Source organism: Lepisosteus platostomus, chromosome 23, assembly GCF_059453375.1.
Source record: "Lepisosteus platostomus isolate fLepPlt1 chromosome 23, fLepPlt1.hap1, whole genome shotgun sequence".
NCBI lineage: Eukaryota > Metazoa > Chordata > Actinopteri > Semionotiformes > Lepisosteidae > Lepisosteus > Lepisosteus platostomus.
In genome coordinates, this window is record NC_142633.1 from 15,433,511 (window position 1) to 15,459,548 (window position 26,038).

The 26,038-nt window shown below is 45.3% G+C and overlaps 1 protein-coding gene across 2 annotated transcripts in view; it reads left to right on the forward strand.

Moving 5' to 3' along the window:
- Nucleotides 1-25,745, forward strand: part of mtor (mechanistic target of rapamycin kinase) — a 98,420-nt gene extending 72,675 nt beyond the window's left edge. For both annotated transcript variants that reach the window (XM_088617178.1, XM_088617177.1), the window contains exons 31-58: nucleotides 1,327-1,427; nucleotides 2,829-2,944; nucleotides 6,747-6,824; nucleotides 7,030-7,137; nucleotides 7,539-7,664; nucleotides 8,061-8,192; nucleotides 10,013-10,128; nucleotides 11,893-12,010; nucleotides 12,465-12,662; nucleotides 13,120-13,220; nucleotides 14,092-14,188; nucleotides 14,479-14,577; nucleotides 15,035-15,157; nucleotides 15,856-16,038; nucleotides 16,381-16,515; nucleotides 16,979-17,153; nucleotides 18,485-18,620; nucleotides 19,183-19,330; nucleotides 19,832-19,954; nucleotides 20,933-21,015; nucleotides 21,732-21,804; nucleotides 22,010-22,084; nucleotides 22,321-22,456; nucleotides 22,736-22,801; nucleotides 23,649-23,729; nucleotides 24,184-24,264; nucleotides 24,823-24,928; nucleotides 25,392-25,745. In XM_088617178.1, coding sequence (XP_088473304.1) covers nucleotides 1,327-1,427; nucleotides 2,829-2,944; nucleotides 6,747-6,824; nucleotides 7,030-7,137; nucleotides 7,539-7,664; nucleotides 8,061-8,192; nucleotides 10,013-10,128; nucleotides 11,893-12,010; nucleotides 12,465-12,662; nucleotides 13,120-13,220; nucleotides 14,092-14,188; nucleotides 14,479-14,577; nucleotides 15,035-15,157; nucleotides 15,856-16,038; nucleotides 16,381-16,515; nucleotides 16,979-17,153; nucleotides 18,485-18,620; nucleotides 19,183-19,330; nucleotides 19,832-19,954; nucleotides 20,933-21,015; nucleotides 21,732-21,804; nucleotides 22,010-22,084; nucleotides 22,321-22,456; nucleotides 22,736-22,801; nucleotides 23,649-23,729; nucleotides 24,184-24,264; nucleotides 24,823-24,928; nucleotides 25,392-25,407 — 3,130 coding nt within the window. In that variant the 3' untranslated portion in view covers nucleotides 25,408-25,745. The remainder of the gene's footprint in view (nucleotides 1-1,326; nucleotides 1,428-2,828; nucleotides 2,945-6,746; nucleotides 6,825-7,029; nucleotides 7,138-7,538; nucleotides 7,665-8,060; nucleotides 8,193-10,012; nucleotides 10,129-11,892; nucleotides 12,011-12,464; nucleotides 12,663-13,119; nucleotides 13,221-14,091; nucleotides 14,189-14,478; nucleotides 14,578-15,034; nucleotides 15,158-15,855; nucleotides 16,039-16,380; nucleotides 16,516-16,978; nucleotides 17,154-18,484; nucleotides 18,621-19,182; nucleotides 19,331-19,831; nucleotides 19,955-20,932; nucleotides 21,016-21,731; nucleotides 21,805-22,009; nucleotides 22,085-22,320; nucleotides 22,457-22,735; nucleotides 22,802-23,648; nucleotides 23,730-24,183; nucleotides 24,265-24,822; nucleotides 24,929-25,391) is intronic.
- The last annotated feature ends 293 nt before the right edge of the window (nucleotides 25,746-26,038 follow it).

The window sequence follows — 26,038 nt, forward strand, 5'->3', positions numbered from 1 at the left end:
TATAGCTTTACAGTGCTTATAGACTTGGCTGCACAGTCCTTTTTATTTTGGCTCACGTAATGCTGAGTGGATTTTTAAGAGCTTTATAAGGTTGAAATCTGACAGTCTGACCTCTTGCTTTATTTTGTTACACAGCTGTCACAATTCCTGTGTTCTCTGGGGCACTTTTAGATGTTTCTCTTACCTCTCAAGGGATGTCACACTCATGCCATGTGTTGAATGAGCTTTGTATTCGCCCCCGACTGACAAAAACACAGCCAGCACTGTGGCATGGTGGGCAACACTGCTGCCCCACAGGTCTTGCTCCCTGGCTTGTGTGTGCCTGTCTTGTGTCCTCTGATGGATTGGAGTTTTGTCCAGAGTGTGTGCCGATCTTGTGTCCTGTGATGGACTGCTGTCCTCTCCAGGGTGTGTGCCTATCTTGTGTCCTGTGATGGACTGCTGTCCTCTCCAGGGTGTGTGCCTGTCTTGTGTCCTGTGATGGATTGGAGTCCTGTCCAGAGTGTGTGCCTATCTTGTGTCCTGTGATGGACTGCTGTCCTGTCCAGGGTGTGTGCCTGTCTTGTCTCCTGTGATGGATTGTAGTACTGTCCAGAGTGCTCCGTTCTCAGGTGATCTCCACACTGCAACTTTCTGAAAATCGAGCGTTAATCTCTTTCACTGACAGATGGCACTAATCTGTTGCGTTAGCCTGGCCTTTTCTGTTCTTGTTCCACTGGCAGTGAACTGTGTGTCCATTGCGCTCGGCAGTAGCCTCTTGTTATTACAGTCTTTTATACGAGCTCACCAGCTGGGAAATCACTCGGTTGCGTTTACCGCAAATTCGAGCTCATGCAGTTGTCGGCTCGATTCCCTCGGAGAATTTCAGCTCTCAAAATAATTTCACGGAAGACGGGTGCCCTGATTGTGATGATCAATTATCCTAAGCTCACATTTCAACTCGCAGTCGATTGCCCTGAAAAGAATGCATTTTATTCCGCTGGTTCACCATCACCAAATGTACAGTAGTATCATGGTTCCAGGCTGAGTCTGATGCATGGTGCCAAAAGCTGTATTTTTTTTAATGTGCATTACCACCTGTAATATACAGGTATATAAAATTCTGGCTATTAACCTAAGAACATACTGTAAGACAGGTTTCAAAGGAGAGGAGGCCCATCTTGTGAGTCTTGCTGATTTCCCATCCAGATATTTCCTGAAGCATTTCAGGAAGCCAGCTGCTTGTTCCAGACGTGGAACGTGTCTTCTAGGTTTCTCTTTTGCTTCATTTGTGTTTGGTGGAGTTTCCTCTCCCTGGTTGAAAGACTGGCTGTCTGTGTGTTCCAGGGGTCAGCTGCACCAGCAGTGCTGTGAAGAGTGGACACTGGTTAGCGAGGACACTCAAGCCAAGATGGCCCGCATGGCTGCCGCAGCAGCATGGGGCCTGGGTGAGTGACCGTCATCATCCTCGGCCTGCTGTGCTCCTTGAACCGCAGCTTGGCTAGCACCCGGGTCAAAGGTCACAGTGGATCCCTTCTGCCTGCATTGCTGAGCCAGGACATGCTGGTCTTGCATAGCATGGCAAACGTTATAAGAAACAGGCTAAGTATTGCTTCGCTCATTAACAGTAACAAAATCAGCTTTGGCATCTAAGTGGAAGAACTAGAAAACCATCACCAGTTTATATAAACTAGATCCTTACCTTAAAAACACCCTGTCCATGATAAACACAGTGATCAACTGTAATTACAAAAGCAACAGTAGGGGATGTACATGGAAGGTAACTTAAGCAGTTAGAGAGATGCCTTGTACAAAGGAAAAATTAAATCAAACATAACTTTGGTTAGTGTTGTATTCTGTGGAGTGTTATTCTTGATACGGTGCGGCGATATGTCATATTTTTGTCTACATTTTTAATCTATTTTTAATGAACAGCGTTTGTGCCACAGACAGGAAAGTGAGACTGGGAGAGTTTCTTTTTAAATTTTCTTACTGGCCTCCAAATTAAAGGCTTTAATATTTTCATGTATGTAATGTCTGCATCATGGTCTCTTATTTAATAACAATAGTAAATCTTTTTCACATCTAGTTGAGGTCAGTTTGAAGTTTAATGGCTTAAAAGTAACCAGATCATAACTGGCAGTGAAGCAGAAAACTACATTTTCTTAGCCACTTGTACATTTCATGACTATACTAACCAATCAGCTCCTTACAGAATGTGAGCTGGTAGCTTCACTGCCTTGCAATTGTGTCTTAAAGTCTCTCTGTGCACCAAAATTAGATGAAAAGCTGATTTATTGTTTTCCTATTATTTTAAAAGTATTTTTTAAAATTATTCGCAATCTTCTTTAACAAAGCAAAAATGTGAAAATTGTGTAGGTTAGATACAATTCAAATTTGGTAACGTGCCTGTATATCTAAGAAACCCATAATTTGAAATGTTGGAACCAAGACAAAGATTTTAAATCGCGTCATGTGGTCTTTTAGAAAATAGTTTCCCTGCACAGTTGTGAAGGAAAGCCATTGAACTGATATTTACCCCAGAGAGAATTATACTGATTTAAGGTACACTTCTATAAGGTAAATGTAAATGTACAAAAACCCATATGCTTATGATTGAGTAATTAAATGCTTATGCTTCAATGCCGTTCTTTATTTTTTTAATTTGCGATTCGTTCAATGCCATTAAAAGAAAGTGAAGGGCAGTTTGCAAAGGAGTTGAGTATGCTCTGTTGCTGCTGACGTTGAGTATGCTCTGTTGCTGCTGACGTTGAGTATGTTCTGTTGCTGCTGACGTTGAGTATGTTCTGTTGTTGCTGACGTTGAGTATGTTCTGTTGCTGTGGACAGGACACTGGGACAGCATGGAGGAGTACACCTGCATGATTCCCAGAGACACACACGATGGTGCCTTCTACAGGGCAGTGCTGGCTCTGCATCAGGACCTCTTCTCATTGGCCCAGCAGGTACTATCATCAGGAGTCTTAACCAATCAGAAGGAACCTCCACGTCCAGTTATCTTTATCTTCCAGTTTGATCCAGGAGTGTACCTTGTCTCTCTTCTTTTTTTCAGATTCCGGTATGGCTTTATCTTTTCAGTATCTTTAAAATTTGGATTTTGTTTGGAATTTTTGTGGATTGTAAAAGACAATTTTAGGTTTCGTCTACTGATAGACAAGTAAGATGTGCCTTTATTCCCTCTCATTTATAATATTTTTAAATGTTTCATAAAGGGGTTTTCCAGGTACTTCCTGAAGAATTCTAGTATACTCAGACACACAGAAGTAACAGGACCATTTTTGTCCTGATGAGGAATGTACAGAAAGCTTTGTTTTAGTAGCTGTGTCCAGCAGCCTCATGTCTACATGATCTACAAGCTTGAGAAATAGCCACAAGCTGGTTTAGTTCGAGCCTGAAAAAAAACGTCCTGCTGAATTGTACAGTGCTTTCCAAATTGAGGGCAAATGATGGACACAAAAACAGCACAAAAATAAGCGGCCTGCCATTTATCTCAACAGCAGTTTCCTTGCTGAAATCATTGCCTCAAGCTCCTAAACGTTGTCCACTCCCGTGAGTTAAAAAAAGTCCATATTGTTAACTTTGTTGAGCGGGGCTGCAAATCAGCTTTTGCAAAACATTACATGCTGACAGAACACCTCTTCCTCGAATCCTTTAGTCTGATGAAGGACAGAACCTCACAACTGGCGGATAGCAGATGGTTTTGGTTTTGAAAGTGGCCCTTGCATTATTTTCCATTCATCTTCTCTTACTGCTGTAGGGAGAATGTTTTTTTTTTTCTCGATCTTTATCTGTTCCTACTCCACCTGGTCTTAATTACCGTTGGAGACCTATGAGTGAATTCTGAAGAGGAAGGCTCTGCAGTTAATGCAGACTGCATTACACTACAGTAACTGAATTGAAACCATCCGGGTGCACATTCAAGCTAGTTAATCACTCGAAACAGTCATCCTAGGATATAACTCATAATCGAGTCAGAAATAAAATATGAAGGACTTCATATTCCATATTCATCATTGGGTTTGGCTTTTTAGTTGTATAGATGTTTTATAATATTTAGGGATTGTATTCTGAAACAGGTTTTCCCCATCTTTCATTAGGCAAACCAGGACATTCATTTTAACCTAACATTAATTTGCACTAGTAGGTAATTAAAGTTAATTAATGGGATTCGTTTCTGTAATTCTTAGCTTAGATTCTAGCTACTTCATCTTCTGTTTATAATGTTATTAGTTTAGGGAGTCAGTTCTGTGTTCTGTTGAAATAAAAATGAGCTGTGCATTAATTATATTCTGGCCAAACCTTTGCCGTCATTTTAATTTTATAAGAAAGAAGAGAAATATTAATGGAATTGACATGCAGTTATTGGCACCTTATAGCAAATCCCCAGTCAGATTATTAAAACACCCTAAAACGTAGTGAGTCTTAAACACAGTTTATGAGCAGTATACCTTGAATTAATAGTGGGTACTAATTAACAAGTACTGGTGCCATCAGTACGCACCCTCTGAGCTGGCTGATGTGCACAGGCAAGTCAGTTGTCTTGCTTCAGTGTGCAGAAGTATCTTTAACCCTGGGCTGTATTTCCACAGACACCCTGGGGTTATTATCCTGCAGTGCCTCATGTTAGGCATACTTACAGTGTGATGTTACAGGCAATTCCGACAGGTATCTTAATTCTTGACAGTTTTTCAGGTTGGGTAATTCATGGCTGTCAAACTGCTTGTGTCTAATCATCCTAAATATAGCACCAGAAATGCCCTCGCCGGCACCAAGGACCAGCTGTCTGTCGGATTTCAGGCCTGAACAATTTTGTTTCCTGGGTTAAATAACTGCAGTTCTGGGAAAGCTGTCTCCAGATGAACGAAAAGCAGGTGGAGGTTGAAGCAGTCTCTGCATCGGTGCAAGAGTTGCAATTAAACACTTAATAATGAATGTCCGGTGTTACAGAAATTACAGAGGGATTTTTTTTTTTGTCAAAATCAGTACGGCATTCCTTTGGCACATTGATTATTTGTAACAGCTGATCGCAAAGTTTCACAGCTGAATAAATAAAGCCAATACAAACTCGTCCAAGCCCTGGATGTTTTTATGGAGTTTATGATGCACTTTAATTTGATAAAGTTGGCTCCATAGCACCCTCCTCATGTGTATTTGGCCTGACACACATCATTAAAACCATATACTGTATTTTCTTACTGAAATCTCGAGTTATTGTGCAGTGTTGGCCAGTGAGGTCTGCAGTCCTCTGGGCTCTCTATTTCCTTCTAACATCACATTTTTGAAAAAGCTCTGACCATAAACTTGGGACTGATGAAATAAATCTCGAGCTCTGGAGTTGGCAGTCACTGGCCTGGCTTCTCATCATGAGAGGGCCGTGAATAGTCTCAAGCTTGTGGGTTTTGTACAGTATCTTCTGTGCTGACCTTTTTTTAACTGATCTGATCACACATTTATTAGCTGGTTGTGGGTTGTTTTTTTACCCAATTGAATAGCAGCTGTGAGGTAAAGATAGCAACAATGGAACACAAGCAGTCAATTTATAACTTACAAGTAACTAGGAACTCAGTGTTCCAGTGCCAAATTTATATCATAGAACATAAAAACAAGTTGCTAGCTCATCACTGTTCTGTAAGTCTGTATACACATTTTTTAAGTCTGAATTGAATACAAATAAAAAAGCTTTTTTTAATGTGGTTAGATTTATTGGATGAACCAGTTGTCCCTTTTTTGATGGAGATTTGTTCAGTCTGCAGCTTCATTGTATGTTACAAGTTACATGCTTATAATTAGTGCAGGTAAAAACTGTGGTGTAAAATACATTCTAATGTTTTTTCGTCGTTGTTAACTTCCAGCTGCTTGTGTAGGTCTATAGGATCGGGCCATCAAGCTGGTCTCCTGGTGCAGCATAAGCAGATAAGCAGATTGAAGAAGTAGAAATACGGTTTCAAACAAGACCAGTTTTCTGTTTTGGCAGCTGATAGTGGGATGCTGTAATGCGTGTTCTTGTTGTGAACGCTTCATTGAAAAATGGTGTGTCGACACACATGTCAACAGCTTTTCAGATAATAAGCTCTGGGAGCTGCTTTGGCAAATCAATGCTTATGAATCTCACTCGGCAGGACAGGATGGCTTGAGATCTCGCTCAGATGTCTATCAGGGGTGGGACCCATCAGTGCCTGTAACCCTGCCAGGACGTGATGTGATCAGTTCTAGTGTCACCCGTTTTCCTTTTTCCTTCTGATGAAATGCCGTTCAAACTTATCAGTTGTGCTCTTTGCTCAGACATCTGAAGGATTCTAGATTGTTGTTTCCTTAAAGGATCAGAACAAATGCAAGATGTGATTGAGTGGGTGGTGGAACTTTAAAAACATATGGAAGTTTGATTGACAATAATTTGTTGATGTCTTTTGTTTACTCATTGCGAATACTTTTCATCTGCCTTGGTGTTGCTGTCACCACTGCATGAACTAAATTTGTTGGTACTTTTCAAAGAGTGTATCCCAGTCTTAGTCTTGGGAAGCACTCAATATTCCGGCCTTTTCCCTTCTTCAGACTGTTCTTAGGAAAAAGCAGTATATGATGATTCACATGAAAGTCATTCAGACCCAGAGTATATGGGAGTCTTTTAAATGCAGTGTCACGAAGAGAAAATGATGTAAAAGTGAGGTTATTGAGATCTGACCTGAAAAGATGAACTCTTAAGGAGTGAGAGGGTCTTGACCAGCGTTCCTATCGGTTTGGTTTCAGTGCATCGACAAAGCCAGAGACCTGCTGGACGCTGAGCTGACAGCCATGGCTGGAGAGAGCTATAGCCGGGCTTATGGGGTAAGGAGAGGCAGCAGACTCCGCGTAGGAGCAGAATTAATCACGCCGGTCCAAGAACCTTTATGTTGTATTCAGTGTAACACATGTGTAACAGTCCACTCTCTTTCTAAACTGTTTAATTTCATACATGGCCGTGCAGTATGGCCAATAAACACTTTTCAGTTGTAAAATAAAAAATGGATTGTCCGGTTGATGCTCTTCACAGGCCATGGTGTCCTGCCAGATGCTGTCGGAGCTGGAGGAGGTGATCCAGTACAAGCTGGTGCCAGAGAGAAGGGAGATCATTCGGGAGACCTGGTGGGAGAGGCTGCAGGTGATCCACTAGTGCTGGCCAGGACACCGCCAGATGTGTCCTAGGATAGGAGTCCCTGGAGAATGAAGGCGAAACTGGGGCTCGGAAACTTGGGAAAAAAACGAATCCGAGTATTGTCGTCAGGCGCTTCTAGTACCCGATGTGCAATCGAAGAATCCCTCCTTTGCTGGTGATCTAAGTTGCTAGAAAGAAGTGCAATATTTATTTGTTGCTAAAGAAAGTGTCAGGTCAGAGGGGACCAGTTTAACCATTAAAAGTGCTTGTCCACTTTTGTAAAGATTTGTGTCCTGGTTGCTGGCTCAGGGGTTGTCTAGCTTTCTTTCTGAGTGGTATACTCAGGGGCACCTGGGAGCTTTGAGCGAACAGAGACACGCAGGGGCTGAACTGGTCCTTCCTCTCAGGGCTGCCAGAGGATCGTGGAGGACTGGCAGAGGATCCTGATGGTGCGCTCGCTGGTCATCAACCCCCACGAGGACATGAGGACCTGGCTCAAATACGCCAGCCTTTGTGGCAAGAGCGGCCGCCTGGTGAGTGCACGGCGCAGCCGTCTCCGGGACGGCGTCAGGAAACGAGGGTCGGGGGGGGGGGGGGCGCTCTCGCTGGCTGGTGGCGACCGGGACGCCCCCCGAGGGGCAGCTCCTAGCTCGCCCCTGCCTGCTGCGCATAGGAGGCGCCCCTCGTGCGCAGGTCCTCATCCGCCCCGAGAGGGGCAGCAGGTACAGCGAAGAGAAGACAATCTCAAGCCATGAGGGGAAACAAATGTTTCAAGGTTTCTTGGAAAGAAAGGGAAGTTAAGTTTTAATGAGAGGTTGAGAGACACCAACACCCTGTTTCACCGACACTGGAGACACTAAAACAATGACAAATCCACTTTGTGGAGCTGTATTCTGTCCCATGCTGATGCTCCCTGTTCTTACTCCTAGGCCCTGGCGCACAAGACCCTGGTTCTTCTGCTTGGAGTGGACCCTTCTAAGCAGCTGGACCACCCCCTGCCCACGGTGCACCCCCACGTCACCTACGCCTACATGAAGTACATGTGGAAGAGCGCGCGCAAGGTAGAGCTGGCCAGGCTTCTGAGCGCACCGGCACTCTCTTAGCTCACAGGTGCACAGCCTGCCGTCCTCGTGCACAGCCTGCCATCCTCGTGCACGGCTGCCATCCTCGTGCACGGCTGCCGTCCTCGTGCACCAGGGCCCAGCGGGTCTTCGGGGTTTCTTTAAATCATCAACAGCTGAAGACCTTCGAGAAGCGTTGGCTGATCCGCTAAAGCGAACGATGAGCTCATTAAGACCAGAGGCAGGACAGAACCCGCAGATTCTGCGGCCCTCCAGGAGTGCAGCAGGGCACCACTGTCGTAGGTCAACTAAAAATGAAAAAGACGGACATCTTGACCATCTCGAAATATTTTGCAGTACTAAGCTACATCGGCTTTATCACATTTTGTTGATCCGTTGACAAACAAGGGATGGTGCTGTTATAATAGCCTTCGCGGCTTTGCCTTTTCCAGCAGTCTCTGCCAGTTGTCATTAGCAACTCGTTTTGAGCCACGACCAGCATGGATGCTCGCCCGTCCCTCCCCTTGTCTAGAGCGAGTTTTCTGCATGAGTTCAGAGTCCCGGAGGCGTTTGCACCTCAGCATGCAGTGACCACAGGCCTGCAGGCTGCAAGGACACTGTTTACAAAAAGACATAGTGTTTCGCGACTGTTATCATTAATCCTAGATGCCAGGTGAAAAGCAGGTGATCTCCAGGGTTTTAAAGTGTGGTATGAGTCACCCTGGGCCTTAAGCAAGAAGGCTGCAGTGTAAATGGGCTAAGGACTGTGCATGAGGAAGCACCAGGGACACTGCAGGGTGGGGCAGGGCAGCTGCTCCAGTGTCACTCTCATTAGTGAAGTGTTGTGTCTGGAGGGGATTACATCACCGCGAGTGCACAGCCCCAGTACCAGATGGGGAACCGCTCAGCAGCAAAAAATCTTAATGAGATGTTTAGTCCCTTACGTAGAGCCAGCAGGTCTGTACCTCAGGTTAGCTGAAGGTTTGAGTCAGGGCTAAAAGTATAGTGGGACTAGAGGTCAGGATGAGGGTGCGATTCAGGGATTTAACGCTGTGGGTAGCAGGTTTGGTGTTATTATAACTAAGGTCAGCTCTGTATTTCACTGTCTGAAGAGTGTGCAGCTGCTCAACCTGCAGTATCCTGAGAAATGTCTGCCTGCTCTCAGTCATTAGGGGATTTTTACATTCGATTCCGTTTTAGCTTCTGTGTGCTTGATTCGGGTAAAGGCATGAATGTTTTTATCTGAAAATGTATTATTTTGCAGAATTAACAGAAGTTTTTTAAGGGTGCTTTTGCAGCAAGTCTTCACACGGCTATGGTTCAAGCTGATCAAGGGCCCAGAGAACACAGAGGGGCAACTGGTGATTACCACCCCAGCAGTGCTGCTGCTTTAAATACATCTGGGTGGACCTTGCTGAGTGATACAAAAGCATGGCTCCAGAGTTAGGTCATGAAGTGGAAAGAATGTTTCTGTTTTTTTGTCTTAGCATTCTAAGTTACTTGATGGCACAAGGTGTTCCAGCTGTGCCATCAAGTGACAATTTGCATAAAAACACTTCTGCATGTGAGCAGGACAAGTAAATAAACTCACAGCATGGCTTTGGGAAGAATAGAATAGCCTTTCCTTCTCTAGCCAGATCCCTTTAGTCAGCTCTAACGCCCACACCTACTGTGCTGCTTTGAGCGTCAACTCTTACCTGGGAAAGCGTCATCATGTTAATTGAGCAGTGACTGTTTTGAAGCGGAAGCTGGGAGTGTTAAGATTGAAGTTGAAAATCGTAAGGGTGCGATTTTAATGCACGTCATGGACTTGCTTCCAGATCGATGCGTTCCAGCACATGCAGCACTTCGTGCAGAGCATGCAGCAGCAGGCCCAGCACGCCATCGCCGCCGAGGACCAGCAGCACAAGCAGGAGCTGCACAAGCTCATGGCCAGGTCAGGGGCCGGCGCTCTCGGGCTGCAGACTGCAGCTCTCTCTGCAGCTACACCTGCGTCTGCGTCTGCGCACGCGGAGCAGGAGCAGGGACCGGTAGCTGCTCGTCCAGCCATGCCTTGTGTATTTCCTTTTCCTGTCTTCTCATTGAACTTTCTTTAAGGAAATACTGCACTTCAGACAAATTGGAGCGAGAAATCCACATGTATCTTGCAGGCTAGTTCTGAAGCCCTGAGTGCCAGCTATCATCATTTTATTCTAAAAACTCATCTCTGCGCGTCTTGCATCAGTGCCCATAAGCATTTTAGGTGAAACACCAGAGTACACAAGTGGAAGCTACATGGAAGTGCATTTAGAAATGAGAAGTGGAGGCACTTTTTTCCCCAGAGGGTTGTGAGAATATAAAACAAGAGATTCACAGTCATGTTGTTGAAGCCAATACCTGACTTCTTTCAAATAAAAAGAAATGTCTGGATTAGGACTGGGTCCTAGAAATAGCTTGGATCAAGCAGGAATGGTGGGCCAGGTGGGCTCGTCTCATTTGGAACTGCTCTTACGTTGTGTTTATTTTGAAGGCGAAACAATGGGTGGAAGTGTTTGTTTTGGTCTTCTAGGAAAATGTGATTTACGGGATGCTAAACAAACTTTTCCTGACATTTCTTGGGTATTACCATTTTGCATGCCTTGCAAGAAGAGCATTTAGTTATGAATTGGCTCCTGTTCAAGTGAAAGGTGTTGCCATAGGCACGTGATATCAAGAGAAGGGCCCTCCCTGATGGGATGGACTTAGGTCCTGGAAAGCAGATCACTGAAGGTAGAAGGACTGGAGGTTCAGTTGCAGACTGAACATGACAGGCACATGGGAACATGTCTGAGTATTGTACAAGTCACATACCTGTCTTGTCCTTCCCGTCTAGACAGCATGACATAGTTCTCAAAATCAAATAGCTCGCTGACACCCATCTGGGGCAGGCATGCACCTGTTTGTGTGTAATTGTTTTTGCAAGGAATTTGGAGGAAGGGTTATTTATTTAGGAAGAGGCGAACGGTAGGTTTCTCGGTGTCAGATAAACCAGACTGCTTGTTTTCAAGATCAGATTCACAAAAAGATGAGCTGGAGTTGAATTGCAGATTTGGGTCATGCGAAATAATGGTATGTGTGAAACAAGGCAGGGTTTATAAAGCAGCAGTTAACGTAAATCAGGTTGAATAAAGATTCCATCTCTTGGGGAGAAACACAGTTTCACTTTTAATACTGGCTGTTGAAATCTTCATAACTAAAATGAAAGTGATATAATTCTATTGGATTATTTGAAGTTCAGCATAGTGGTGCAGTCTCATATGAAATGGCTCAGTTCCTGGCTAAAGGATTATAACAGATACAGTTTCAGTGTTTCACCACGGGTTTTGAAAGAAGCAGTTGGCTGCTGGAAGTGCATAGTTATTTTGGCAGGCCTAATCATGTGGTATACTGTATGTTGAGTAAGGAGTTACGCTTCAGAGCAGAGTAACAGGTCATTTGTCAAGTGCAGGTGAACAGATGCTCAAGACCCTAGTTTCTCTGCCTCTGGAAGTTACTCTGGCTGCTTGCAGGTGAGTGTAGCTATGAGAGAGCTCCAGTGCCAGGAGTAGTGCTTAGCTTCCTGAAGCCACCTATTGTAACAAATGTGCCTAAAATAGTCTGGTGAGGTGGAAGAAACACTGCTGGACTGGTGATCGGTGCTCTGATCCTTCTGTTGTCCCCCCTGCCCCTCCGGCCTCTCCAGGTGTTTCCTGAAGCTGGGAGAGTGGCAGCTGAGCCTGCAGGGCATTAATGAAAGCACCATCCCCAAGGTCCTGCAGTACTACAGCCACTCGACCGAGCATGACCGCAGCTGGTACAAGGTGAGCAAGGGGGTTTCCCCCAGCGTACATCGACTGATCAATCACATCGCACAAGTTCACCTCTCCCAGGGCAACCGGGTGTCACTGTCTTCTGTGCCTTGAAGGATTCGTAATTCCTAGAATAGTGTCCCATTTAATGAGAACAAGGAAGTGCTTGAAAGAGTCTTTCCCGGGGAGGCTGAGAATATCCTTCAAAGAAATGTTTTTTTGATTAAGGGTATTCTGTATGGCATTTACTAAGTGGTACAGCATTTCCCCCCAAATATTTATTTTTGAGTCTCAATAATCCCACGGCTGACACCATTATAGCACAAAGTTATTGGAGAAGCAAAATGAAACACCAGTGTGTAGAAAATGAACTTTTCACACTCGGCATGTGAAGTAAGAGACCACTGTCACTCACGAAATGCGGACAGTCTTAACGCCTTGTGTCGTGACCCCGTGACCCCGCTAGGCTTGGCACGCCTGGGCCGTGATGAACTTCGAAGCCGTCCTGCACTACAAGCACCAGAATCAGGGGAGGGACGACAAGAAGAAACTGCGCCACGCCAGCGGCGCCAGCGCCAACAGCGAGGCCAGTAACAGCGACAGCGAGGCGGACAGCCCCGAGAACAGCCCCGTGCCCTCTCCCGGGCAGAAGAAGGTCAACGAGGTGAGACCCCCAGCGTGGAGTTGGGGGGTCTTGGGATTTAGGTGACACTCAATAACAAGCCTGAGGAATGATGATAGTCCTTGACTTGCATCTCAAGGTGTCTTTTCTGTTTAACAAGGAATTTAGTGATCTTTTACTGTAAAAGTCAGAAGGGTCAGTGGCATTGTGTAATCGTAAAGAGCAGGCTAAAAAAATCAAGGACATTTTTTAATGTTTTTTACGAATTGAATGCTGTTTAAGTAATTATCCTGTCTACATTTTTATCCTGTTTGTTCAGGATAGCCTGTTTTCTTTTTGATAGCTTTTTATTTTACCTGGACTGCCAGTTTGTCTGGTGCCAAGGAAATGTGTCTTAGAAAGTGACAGGATCAAGAGCTCAGGCATGACCTGAGCTAGCAGGGCATTAGGTCTTGGGTATACTGTGACTCAGAGTTTGTGGTATCTGTCTGCCCTCCAGGACCTGTCCAAGACTTTGCTGCTGTACACTGTCCCTGCTGTCCAGGGTTTCTTCCGCTCCATCGCTCTGTCTCGCGGTAACAACCTGCAGGACACACTCAGGTAGGCCCAGGTGGACCGACCTGTCCACTTCCTGTCCACTTCCTACACCTGAGCAGGGCCTCCAGCAAACTGCCTGGGAGTACAAGTAGGGATGTTGTTTTTTTAAAGCTTCCAGATTAAACCTTTTAATACACAACTGAATATGCCAGATGGTTAAAATAAATTGTCTATATTTAAACTAATTAGAATGCTGTGGGTGATTTCAGGTTTTAGATTACCCGGAAATCATCGGTTCAGTTCTGATTATAACTAGTTTATGTTTAAATTACCAAAAGGATTACTTTGGTGTGTTTTTTTTTTACAATGTTAACTTTGGTATTAAATTGCATTAAAATAATACAGCCCTTGCAGTTGAGTGTGGTGTGATTTGAACAGGGATTAACAGAGGACTCTGTCTCCTTCTCTTTGCACGAGAGTCACAGGGGAGACCGTCTCCCCGCTGACGCAGAGGTGCTGAAGTGATGGCGACACCTAGTGGCCAAACCTAACAACTGCCTAGTCAAGTGTCCGGCTGTGCCAATGGCGGGCACTTTGAGATCATAGTTTTACAAATTTGCTCTTGGGAAAAATACCCTGAATTCATGGGTTACTAAATGTAAAATCAATGTAGGTATCTTATAGTCAAGCCTAATATAAACGCTGCTTACTGCTTTTGTGAAAGGACATTGAGTCCTTTTCCGGAGTATGAGATTAAGATTAAAAAAGAATTAATTCTGAGAGCAGATCTCAGAGAGCCTGATTTGGGAAGAGCAGATCACAGATAATACTAACCTCCCTACAGGCTGGAGGCTACTGTTACACCCCCTCTTATCAACTTCTGTTTAATTTTCATTGTATTACTGATATAACCTCTCCTGCCCCTCCCACACAGGGTCCTGACCTTGTGGTTTGACTATGGACACTGGCCTGAGGTGAACGAGGCCCTGGTGGAGGGGATCAAGACCATTCAGATTGACACCTGGCTGCAGGTACCCGTCTCCTGCTCCCCCTGGGGCTCAGAGCACTGGCCCTCAGTTGTGCTTCTGTGTTTCAGACTTTGCAGAATCTACTTGCATCTAAAGTGCCTTAACTGACGTTTTTAATCAGTTGAAATAAAAAAGGGAAGGTGAGCAACCTGCATCTTGCGAACAGAGATGCATCACCTTGAGAGTAGTGTACCTGCCAAGCCCAGGGTACGTGGCTCTGCTGGGCACCATGCAGTCCTCACTGTGTCTTTCTTGACCTTGAAGAATTCTGCTTCCTCCCCCCTTCGTCTCAGGTCATCCCACAGCTGATCGCCCGGATTGACACCCCCCGCGCGCTGGTGGGACGCCTCATCCATCAGCTGCTCACGGACATCGGCCGGTACCACCCGCAGGTGAGGAGAGCCGCGGGCGGCTCCGATCGAGCCCTCGCTGTCCATCAGCACCCCCGCCTTGTCCATCAGGGTTACTGGAACTCGGGAACTGTGACTACAGCTCCCACTGGCTTTGCTGCACCCCAGCACCAGGCTCAAAACATCATGGACACAGCCCCCAGCTCATTATTGTAAACAAGTGATCCAGAGCACAGCCAGTTTATGGCACAAGGTCTCTGTCATGAGCTGGTGCTGAGCTTATAGCACAACTACAAGTCTTCTGAAATTCCAAAGCTGTGTTTTTAATGGACCTAAAACCAACATCCACAGTAATTTGGTCTTTGTTTTTATTTACGCCTGTAGAGTCTTGAATGGTTGCTGTCAGAAAAATCAGGAATAAAAAACCAGAGGCTGGTAACAACCGCCCCACTCCGAACTCAGTTTTGCTAACACCGCTGGTACTCTGCCCTCTCCGCAGGCTCTGATTTACCCTCTGACTGTGGCCTCCAAGTCCACCACCACAGCCCGCCACAACGCCGCCAACAAGATCCTGAAGAACATGTGTGAGCACTGCAACACGCTGGTGCAGCAGGCCATAATGGTACAGGCAGACCTCCCTTCATTACTGCTTTGTTACAGCAGCGATCAGATGTCGTCACGCTGTAGTTCAGGGTCTGAGCTGGATATGCAGCTAGCTTCAGAGCTTCGTTTTGATCTTCAGTGAGGGTTAGATTAGTTAAGGCTAGGGTTAGTGTTAGGGTTAGGGGTTAGGGTTAGATTTAGAGAAAGGGTTAGGGTTAGGGCTGACTTGATGTCTGCCTGTGCTTCCTTTCTGAGCCAAAATGGTGACACAGGGTGAAACATAAGTCTAAAGATGCAAAGGAACACGTAAAGGCTTATGCCATGCTGAAATGAAAAAAGACAATGTTTCAGCTGTGGAGTGTCACTCCTGAAGAAGACTCCATAGCCTAAACGTGTCTCTTTTCTTTTCAGCATGGAATAGACCTTTACTTGTTCCTTCGCAGCCTTTGAAACACTTGAGCCTTGTTAGAGTTAAGGCTGGAATCGGAATCGAGGTTAAGACTGGAGGTAGGACTAGAATTGGGATCACCTGGAGTCGGGACCAGGTGTGGAGTTAGGGTGCTTCTAGACCTTAGCCCTTGTTGTTCGAGGTCTGTACTGCAGTTCTCAGCAGGTTGCATCCCCCTCGGTGAAGGTAGTGCCTTTACACTGTGATCACCGTCCCCAAAAGCAGACTCTCTCTTCTATTTCTCCCTCGCTCTCCTCCAACGCGCCCAGGTAAGCGAGGAGCTGATCCGCGTGGCCATCCTCTGGCACGAGATGTGGCACGAGGGCCTGGAGGAGGCGTCCCGGCTGTATTTCGGGGAGCGCAACGTCAAGGGCATGTTTGCCGTGCTGGAGCCCCTGCACGCCATGATGGAGAGAGGACCGCAGACCCTGAAGGAGACCTCCTTCAACCAGGTGTGCCTGCTTTCCCTCCAGTCGTGTGCTTTTCACCCTGTATTCGATCTCTCTAGTTTATATAATGGTACAGGCAGACCTCCCCGGTGCTCTGTCCCAGCGGCGATCACATATCTGCACTCTGTAGTTCAGGGTTCTGGATCAGAGCTTTACTCAAACCTCATGCCTTTACTCTTACTTTGCTCAGGCCTTTCTCATGCCTTGCTACTGCATCCCCCCACTTTTTGGGGGATTAGAGCACATGTTAGAGCACATGTCGCAGCAGTGAAAGCTCGTCAGCAGCAGAGATTTAAATAAGGGCCGGTGTGGCTGAACCCGGACTGACGGCCGCTGTGTTGGCAGGCGTACGGACGAGACCTGATGGAGGCCCAGGACTGGTGCAGGAAGTACATGCGCTCTGGAAACGTGAAGGACCTGACCCAGGCCTGGGATCTCTATTACCATGTCTTCAGGAGGATCTCCAAGCAGCTACCTCAGGTGGGCTAGTGACGCCGGCAGTGTGCAGGGAACCTTTCAGGGTGTTTTAACACAGTTTATGCCCATACCTTTGTTATTTCTTGCTAGTTGTCCAACCTATGAGCTTTTACATTCAGTTTCAGAAAACAGGGGAGTGCAGTGCATCATGTCCTGGAAGCACGTAACCTTGAAAATCATTCTGTAGATTAACACACATTCTGCCCATGTGGTTGTGCATATGCATATGTAATCCTACTTTTATGCAGGAATGCATTCAAATGTCTTTCATTTGTATCCAGACTTCTTCAGGTCTATCAGTTTGTATGCGTTTCCACTGCTGCTATTCCAGTACTGCATCCGTCTCCCTTGCTGACTTGATGTCTGGCTTTGCTTCCTTTCTGAGCCAAAGTGGTCACTCGGGGGAGAGATAAGAAGGCCTCGGTTTTCGCTTCTGTCATTCTTCCCTCTTCTCTTGTGTCCCCAGTTGACCTCCTTAGAGCTCCAGTACGTCTCCCCCAAACTGCTCATGTGCCGGGACCTGGAGCTGGCTGTGCCTGGAACCTATGACCCCAATCAGCCGATCATACGCATCCAGTCCATCGCGCCCTCTCTCCAAGTCATCACCTCCAAGCAGAGGCCCAGGAAACTGACCATCATGGGTGAGCCAGCAGCACAGCGTCTGCCACCCCAGAGTCGCGCTCTCATCCACAGGCTGCAGTGGATAAATTATCAGCCCCTTCACCGCTGGGAATTCCTCCACACGGAGCCATTAATCATTAGCAGCGTTCCCACATTGCTTGTCTCAGGAGCGGAATGTGGGTCAGGATCTGCGTCTTCAGCACTGACCCCAGTATTAAACGGCTCTGTTCGTTGGAACAAGGTCCCATTCTTGCATTGAAACTCTAGTCAGGAACAGGAAGCCAAGTACTTCTCATTAAAATTGTAGTCTTTGCTTCAGTTTAAAATAAATGTTATTTCTTGCCACGTTCGTGCGAATGATTTTCAAATCGTCCAGGGGAAAGTTTAGGATGTTAAAAGCGTGCTGTATGACGGAAAGGATTGAGAAGCACAGCTCTAGAGCTTGATTTTTAAGTTAAACATTTTCACCTTCCCTGTGATTTTTGTGATTAGCAAGATGTTGTTTCAAAGTGAAAACCCCCTGATTTTAAGTTTTATTCGTACCAGTAAATTCAGATATGATTTTAATAACGATGGACTTGTGACTTAAGTGTAATCGTTTCTTTGTCTGTGGGAAGCCTTGTAGTTTTTTACAAGGATTTACAAGAGTGATTTTTGCACAAGGCTGTTGTATTCAGTGTGCAGTATAGGATGATATGTTTTTGGAACTGATGTTAATACCTAAACGTGAAATCACTGCTTGTCCATCCAGGAGTTTGTGAGGTAATGTGTAACTCAGCCCTTGAATGTGATTCCAGGAGTGAAACCCAGACTTTTTTAAATGACTTTACCATCCAGTTGGCAGCTTGCAGCAACTGCTTATGGGCAATAGGGGTCCTGGCTTTCTCTTGGTCAGGCCTTGCCTAACGAGGGCTGCTGCTGACCAGACACACCGTCTGTCGGCAAAGCCATTAGGATTTGATCCAAGTTGTCGCTTTTCCCCACTTTACAAGAATTCCTCTTCCTGAGCTCCTAACCCCTAACTAGGACTCAGGGAATAGAGTCATTGCTAAAGGATGATAAAGTTCAGCAGAAAAACTCTAGTTTGTAAATGTTCTTTATTCTTGTTTTTTGCCGTTTGAATGGGTTATTGGCCACAGAGATGACTGAGGACTGTGTTATTGAGAAGGCTCAAGGGTCTGTCTGTTTCGTTTATGGCTTGGCACAGTATGATATGTCATATAATTTCCCATCATTCCGGCTGCGCTGCCTTGTGTATACTCCCAGAGTCGTGGTCTCTTGTTGGGAATTGGGCTCACTTCGTCTCAAAGTGGCCAAGAAAATAAACACTGGCCTGTTCTCTGCTGCCCAGGGAGCAACGGGCACGAGTTCATGTTCCTGCTGAAGGGCCACGAGGACCTGCGGCAGGACGAGAGAGTGATGCAGCTCTTCGGACTGGTCAACACCCTGCTGGCCAATGACCCCGCGTCCCTGCGCAAGAACTTGAGGTGGGACCCTGTGTGTGGTACGTCCCCGCCACAGAGCAGGGGGGATCCCAGGACGCCAACGGGGTTTAAAACAAATCCCCTTTGTCTCTTTAAAAGACATTCTCGAGCCTATGCTCGAGGGTGAAAGGAGCATTTTTATTTTATTTTTTTTTCCAAACCAGTGCTGTCCCCTGGAGGATGTGAAGTATGTAAAGTATACAGTTTTAGAAAATCGGAAGTGGAAGGTTTTGAAGCTCACCCAGCCACTGAGCTAGGGTTGACGATTCTCATTTTGTCTTAACTGAATTCAGTTTTAAGGTTTAGTGTTTTGTTTCCAGAATTCAGCAGTCGCAATACTTGTGTATCTCAGTCACCTCCTCACCCTGCACACAGGTGCATCATCTGAATAACCCAGAGAGTTGATAATATGTCATTTTTTTAAATTGTTACAGACGCATTCCCAAAAGTGAAGCATAAAAGGTGAAATGAAACTAAAATGTTTTGCTGCCCAATGCACGGACATGGGAGAACTGGGGATGTCCCGTGTCTCGGCCTGATTGTTGCTCTCCTGTCCCCCCGTCAGTATCCAGCGCTACGCGGTGATTCCTCTGTCCACCAACTCGGGACTGATTGGCTGGGTCCCGCACTGCGACACGCTGCACGCCCTGATCAGGGACTACCGGGAGAAGAAGAAGATTCTGCTCAACATTGAGCACCGCATCATGCTGAGAGTAAGAGAGTCAGGAGGAGAGGGAGAGAGAGGATGGGGGTGGGGAGTGGGAACGGTGTGAAAAGTGGAGAGAGAGGCAGAGGAAAGGGATAGCGAGGGAAACAATGGCCGGATGAGCAGAGAGAAGTGGATCCGAGAGAGGTTGGTCAGCACACAGACTCAAGGGTCAACAGTAACCAATATTACGCCTGCTCCTATAAAAGAAGGAGCCTGAGGAAAGGATGTCTTCCTCAATTAAATTGCTTGGTGATTTCGGGATGTTGTGCCGTTTGATGCAATAAGCCAGTCGGGATATCTGTGGTTATGCTGTGGAACGTAACCAACATATTAATGTAGGCTGATTTATGTAGGAATAATTCTTTCCCTTCAGTTTAGAAACAAGAGTTATTTATGTTGCATTTGACACTATATAAAATGACGTCTGTTTATATTCAATGTTAAGGTAACATTGCAACAAGAGGCGAATGTAGTTGATGAGCTGGTTCTTATTGTGTCTGTCCAGATGGCTCCGGACTATGACCACCTGACGCTCATGGAGAAGGTGGAGGTGTTTGAGCACGCGGTCAACAACACAGCTGGAGATGACCTGTCCAAGCTGCTCTGGCTGAAGAGCCCCAGCTCTGAGGTCAGCTCTTCCCCTGGCAACTGTGCAGGGCAGCTTCAGAACGGGCATTATTATAATAATAAACTATTTTATATAGCGCTTTTAAAGGTGGCTTCTCAAAGCGCATTACAGAATGAGAACAACAATAAATAAAAAGAATACACAAGATAAAACACAATATAGAGAGGAGACCGTGGATGGTGTTACTAGGAAAAGCAGAGGGGTGAAGAATGGAACCTGTTAAGTAAAGGCTCTTCTAAAGTCTGGATTTGAAGGAGTTTAGAGAAGGTGACTCTCTGATATCCTTGGGCAGAGAGTTCCAGAGCTTGGGGGCATAACAGGAGAAGGCCCTGTCACCCATACAATGTAGACGGGCTTGGGGGAATGTTAGGAGACCAGAATTAGAAGAGCGAAGGTTGTGAGGTGGAGAGTAAGGCGATAATAGTTCATACAGGTACTGAGGTGCCAAGCCATGCAGAGCCTTATAGGTGAGCATGAGGATTTTAAAGTCCACATGGAATTTGACAGGAAGCCAGTGCAAGGACTCCAGGATAGGAGTCATGTGATCACTTGCACTGGACCTGGTCAGGATCCTGGCTGCTGAATTAGTACAGGAACCAGAAGACACAAGTGAAAACTATGCGGCAGTGCTTTTAAAACCAAGAAAAGAACATTTATTTACCCAGAGTGCTGCGGGAATATATAACCCAGCCCTTATGGTTAAGGCCGATACTTTGGTTCCGTGTCGAGAAGTGGCTGCAGAAGATCTTGAAGTAATTAACTGCTAATGACCAAAATGCCTAGCTGGGCTGAATGGCCTCCTCCGGTTTATAACCGTTACCGTGTTCTTATTTACCATAAACAGTGATCGACCTGTCACACCCTCCACCCGATAAATATATTTGACTTCACTATGGTAAGATGCTGTTGTGGAAAGGTTTTGCCCATCCTGTGTGGTAGGTTTCTGTTTTTCGTAACTTGTCTCTTTTCACTTTTCAGGTGTGGTTTGACAGACGAACTAACTACACCCGTTCTCTGGCCGTGATGTCAATGGTGGGCTACATCCTGGGACTTGGAGACAGGTAGGTGTATACTCGTCACGTGACTTTCAGACTTTCTGATTAATTATTTACTGACCTTGAATCTGTCATTCTGGAACGAAGTGGTTATTGTAAATTAGTGTTGTTAATCGTTAATTAGCTAATCCATATATTGGTTGTCTGGGTTTTTGTTTTACCTGTTGGGGATCCACACCTCTTCCTTGTCTGTTCCTCCATGTTGTGTGGCGTTACAGACCCTGGCCAACCTCTGGTTTAAGTGGAGGCTCACCTGTCCCTCAAGAGGAGCTCGGGGTGGGGCTTGGGGGAATTGAACCTGGCACTTATGATGTGGCACTGTAGTCTTGTCTTAGTCTGTGGGGGTATCATTGTCTGTGTCAGTACACAGCCTGCATGATGGTAGACCTCGTTATTGAAACTGCTTGTAGAGATTTCCTTAAATAAACTGCAGTTTATTATTTTTGTTTGAATGTATTCTTGCATGAGATTGCTTTTATTAAATGGTCACTTTTTGCATTATTCTTTTGTCCGGCCTGTAAGTGTTTAATGACTTCTGCGTGCAGCCCTGGACTTACTGCTGGGTTCGTTAGTCATAGTATGACTTTGCATTCAGTCGAGCGCGTGCCTGAACTTCGCCCAGTGGAACCAGCACAGATACAAGGCTAGAGTTACTCCTGTTGCAATGGCATATTAAAGCAAAGACATGATGCCATTACTATCCCCTTAAACATAATCCCCAGGCATCCCTCCAACCTGATGCTGGACAGACTGAGTGGGAAGATCCTCCACATCGACTTTGGCGACTGTTTTGAGGTGGGTTTGTGAATGCAAACTACTTGCGTTTTGATTTTCGTTACTCTGCAGATCGCAAAGTGATAGGAAGAGGTGGAGAGATGATATGGGAAGCACCCACTGTTGGCAGTGTAGGCGTTGTGTCTGCTGGGGAAGAGAAGAGCTCTTTCCTGCAAGGAACAGAGTGAAGGAGATATTAACGCTAACGTGTTGCTGTGGTTGACAGGTCGCCATGACCAGAGAGAAATTCCCGGAGAAAATTCCTTTCAGGCTGACCAGGATGCTTACTAATGCTATGGAGGTGAGCGGGTGTATTTAGGGGGGGGGGGGAATGGTTAAAAAAATCTTTATAGTGCAAAATAAATGAATGTTACACAGTAACAACTGTGTTGTGCATGCACTGATGTTGATGGCACCATGCAGAGAGGTCAATAAGAAAACCAGGGTGCTGTTAGAAGCAGGACTGGTGAGTCCAGGGATGCGGGCCAGCCCGTGCTCTGGGGTCTCAGGGTGTTCCGCTCCGTGTTTGCTGTCCAGGTGACGGGCCTGGATGGGAACTACAGGATCACGTGCCACACGGTGATGGAGGTGCTGCGGGAGCACAGGGACAGCGTCATGGCCGTGCTGGAGGCCTTCGTCTACGACCCCCTGCTCAACTGGAGGCTCATGGACAGTAAGGGACCCACAGCTCAGGCGGGGCAAACCGGTCCGCCAGCCTGACTACCCACAGAAAACATCCTCTTTAAATCTTTATCATGGGAACGTTCAGGAAATTGTAGTCTTCTGTGTGTCTTTTATGTGTTGCCTATCATAAAGTACACATGCTTTTAGCCATAATTGCATCTTAAATTTAACTGTGTGAGAACTTCTCATTTCTGGCAGTAGCCTGTGCATGACCTCTTGCACCAGTACCACCTTGAACTCGCTCACAGCTCTTCGGTTCTGTCCACAGCGAACACAAAAGGGAATAAGCGATCCAGGACGAGGACCGACTCCTACACCGCGGGGCAGTCCGTAGGTGAGCACGAGGGCCGGGAGGGGTGACAATGTAGCAGAGAGGTTTGTCTCAGGACGTGTTCAATTGGGATGTTACCTGGTGAATATGGTGGGCAATCAGTACATGGCTCTGCACTCACTCTCAGCCTTCTGAGGACTAGAGGGAGAATATTAAATTGGTTTGCTTGTGCCTCTGCTCTGTAGCAAGCCTACAGAAGGAAAGCAAACTTTTTTTAAGGCCATATCATGGGCTCCTTGGATATGGGTGTTTATGGCGATTAATCATTAGGTGATCAAATCTATGTAATTAAAAGTGTCAAATTTAAATCGAAGGATATTATGTTAAAACTGTAAAAAATTATAATTGAGAATATTGTTATAGAATAGATATTGTTGCTTTGGAATCTGTCCAGAGAAGAGCAACCAGAGACCTTCTGGGACTTGAGGGACTGAACTGTCCTCCACTGGCAGTCTGAAGGAACTGAATCTCTTTCATGTGCAATAGAAAAGACCGTGGGGGGATCTGATAGAAATGTTCAAGGTTTTCAAAGGCACTGACGCAATCAAACCATTTAAAAACTAAGAACAAGGAGGAATGTTTTTACTCAAAGAGTAAAGCAAGCTACCCAGCCAGGTTATAGAGCCTGACTTCTTTCAAGTAACAGTTGGATGAGATCTTTGGAACAAGAAGAAACTTCATGTCAAACGAGCCATGGTGGTCAGTTGAATGAACTCTTATTTCTAGCTTTCCCTGAGAAGGATCTGCATTCCAGAGTGGGAGAATCCAAATGGGGTGTAGGGTGCAGAAACGGTCAGAATAACGTCTTCATACCGAAAAAAAAATCTTCTATGCTTTCTTTCATTTTCAGAAGCCCTGGAGGGAATTGAGCTTGGTGAAACAACACACAAGAAGCCAGGAACCACAGTGCCTGAATCCATTCACTCCTTCAGTGAGTTCAGACTGGCAGGAATACCGGCGTGTCTGCTATCTGGTCATAGACCATAGAGCTTTAGAAAAGATTGTTCCCAAGAAGAGACAAGCTTCTCTTTTTCAATTCTTACCACAGATGCGTGGATCAGAAAACCGGAACAACAGTGAACGTTTCAGTTTGCCTTTGCCTGTCTTCTGTCTTAAAAAAACATTTCCATTTCTAACACCACAAATTGAATTGTTCATTGATAGCACATGAAGAAAGACCTTTTGTCAACAGCGTGACAGAAGGTAGGAGAAGGAACACAATACTGGCATTCTTTAACTTAATAGAATGCAGAAAATGTCCTACTTTATTTGGCTGAACCAACTTCCTTTTGTCAAACATTTCAATGCATTTTCCAAAACATTCAGCAAGATAATGGGGACACATGTTTTTGAGAACTGAATCTAAAATGTTTTCTCCCTTTCAGTTGGAGATGGCCTAGTGCAGCCTGAAGCCCTGAACAAAAAAGCTATTCAAATCATCAACAGAGTCAGAGACAAATTGACCGGTGAGTACAGCACAGTCAAAATGCCATCAAAGCTTGGAACAATCAGGCTTAGACATTGGTGAAGAAACTTGTTTTCCAACAATGTGGGTGAAGTACTATATGAGTGTATCTCTTAAACAGGAACTCCCCATCTGGGAATAAAACAACTTATCTTTAAAATATTACATGAGAAAAGCACAGCCCAGAAAATCCACAGAGATTTTTTCATTTTTAGGAAATATTTGTTCAGTCATGTAGTCTGAAGGGTGACACCACCTCACATGAATAAAAGTCTGGAAGCTGTTTATTCATGTGAGGGACATCCATGGTCTACATCTGTACAGCTTTGTTCTTGCACTCTAGAACAGCTGTTTCGCAGCAACAACTTTGACCAAAATTAATGATAAAGTGGACACACATTGAAAAACAAAAAAAATGATGTTGCATTGAAATTGATATTAAATAAGTACTTAGCCCTCATCCCCACTTTGATATGACACATAGATTAAAATGAATTACTCGCTGTTCCTGGAGTCCTGAAGGATGGCTTCTGATGCTTCCCTGCTTGTCCCCTCTCAGGTCGGGATTTCTCCCACGATGAGACTCTGGACGTCCCAACTCAAGTGGAGCTCCTAATCAAGCAAGCGACCTCCCACGAGAATCTGTGCCAGTGCTATATTGGATGGTGAGCACTATTGGTGCCCACATGAATCCCCAGTTGACAGATTGGGGTGTGGTTCTTCAGATATGTCCAGACAACAGCTTGTCACTGTAGGAGAACGAAAGATGATGTAGACAAGGAGGGTTCGGCCAGGGTGGTAAATATACCTGATAGCAAAGAGCACGGCTGCCTTTGCATGAGTAAGGACCAGAAGACATGGTAGAAGCAAAAAACAAAGCAAACTAAAGGATTGTTGTGTAATACTGTGTCTGGGGATTGGGAGTTCTGCCCTTCTGTAGACAGAGGTGAAGCCTACAAAAGGTTTAGACTGGGATTCCGACGAGGAGTTAGGTTTTGTTTTATTGGGATTTTTTTGTACTGAAAGAATTTGTATTTCTGCAGAAAAAGCAAGCTGACACATCAAATCTGCCCTTGAACAAAAGGAAATCTGATGCATCTGACTTGTTTTCCTTTTCTCCTCCTACAGGTGTCCATTTTGGTAGCAGAGCTCCTACATCTTTTTCTCTCTACACCGTTCACTAACACTTGGCGCCATGCCGATCACCACAAAACAGACTCCGCAGTTCCGGACATGGAGACGTATAGCAGTGTTAATGGCACATTTTGAAAGCCCTGAACGCAATTTAAACCTAAACTGAACTCAAATGAGGTTACTGCTGTGGACTTGGAATGTTGTGAAATGCCACTTGCGTACTGTTAAAATGAGTCAAATATAAACTAAATTAAATTAAATTTACTCAACATAAACTTTTGAATTAATATCAGTCTGCTGTAATGTACTGTAAGTTTTCTTTGGCAATAAATAGTAGATAAAAAAAGACATTTGCATACTCTGTGTGTTCCTTTGTTAAAAAAATGTATTACTGAATTGTAACTTTAAAAAGTAAATGCGTTTCATATGAATACTATTGGGTTGACTTTTCTTCAATCTTGTACTTTTGCATTGGTTGGCCAAATGTAGTTTTGAAAGCAAAAGCAGCTTTATCCAATATGTAATTTAAATAAATCACCTAACACGAAATAAATGAGAAGGGACATTACCCCCACTGTCCTGATAAAGTTGCATTGTAGGCTTTATGTGGTAAACCTATTTCTGAACCTCATAGCGATGTC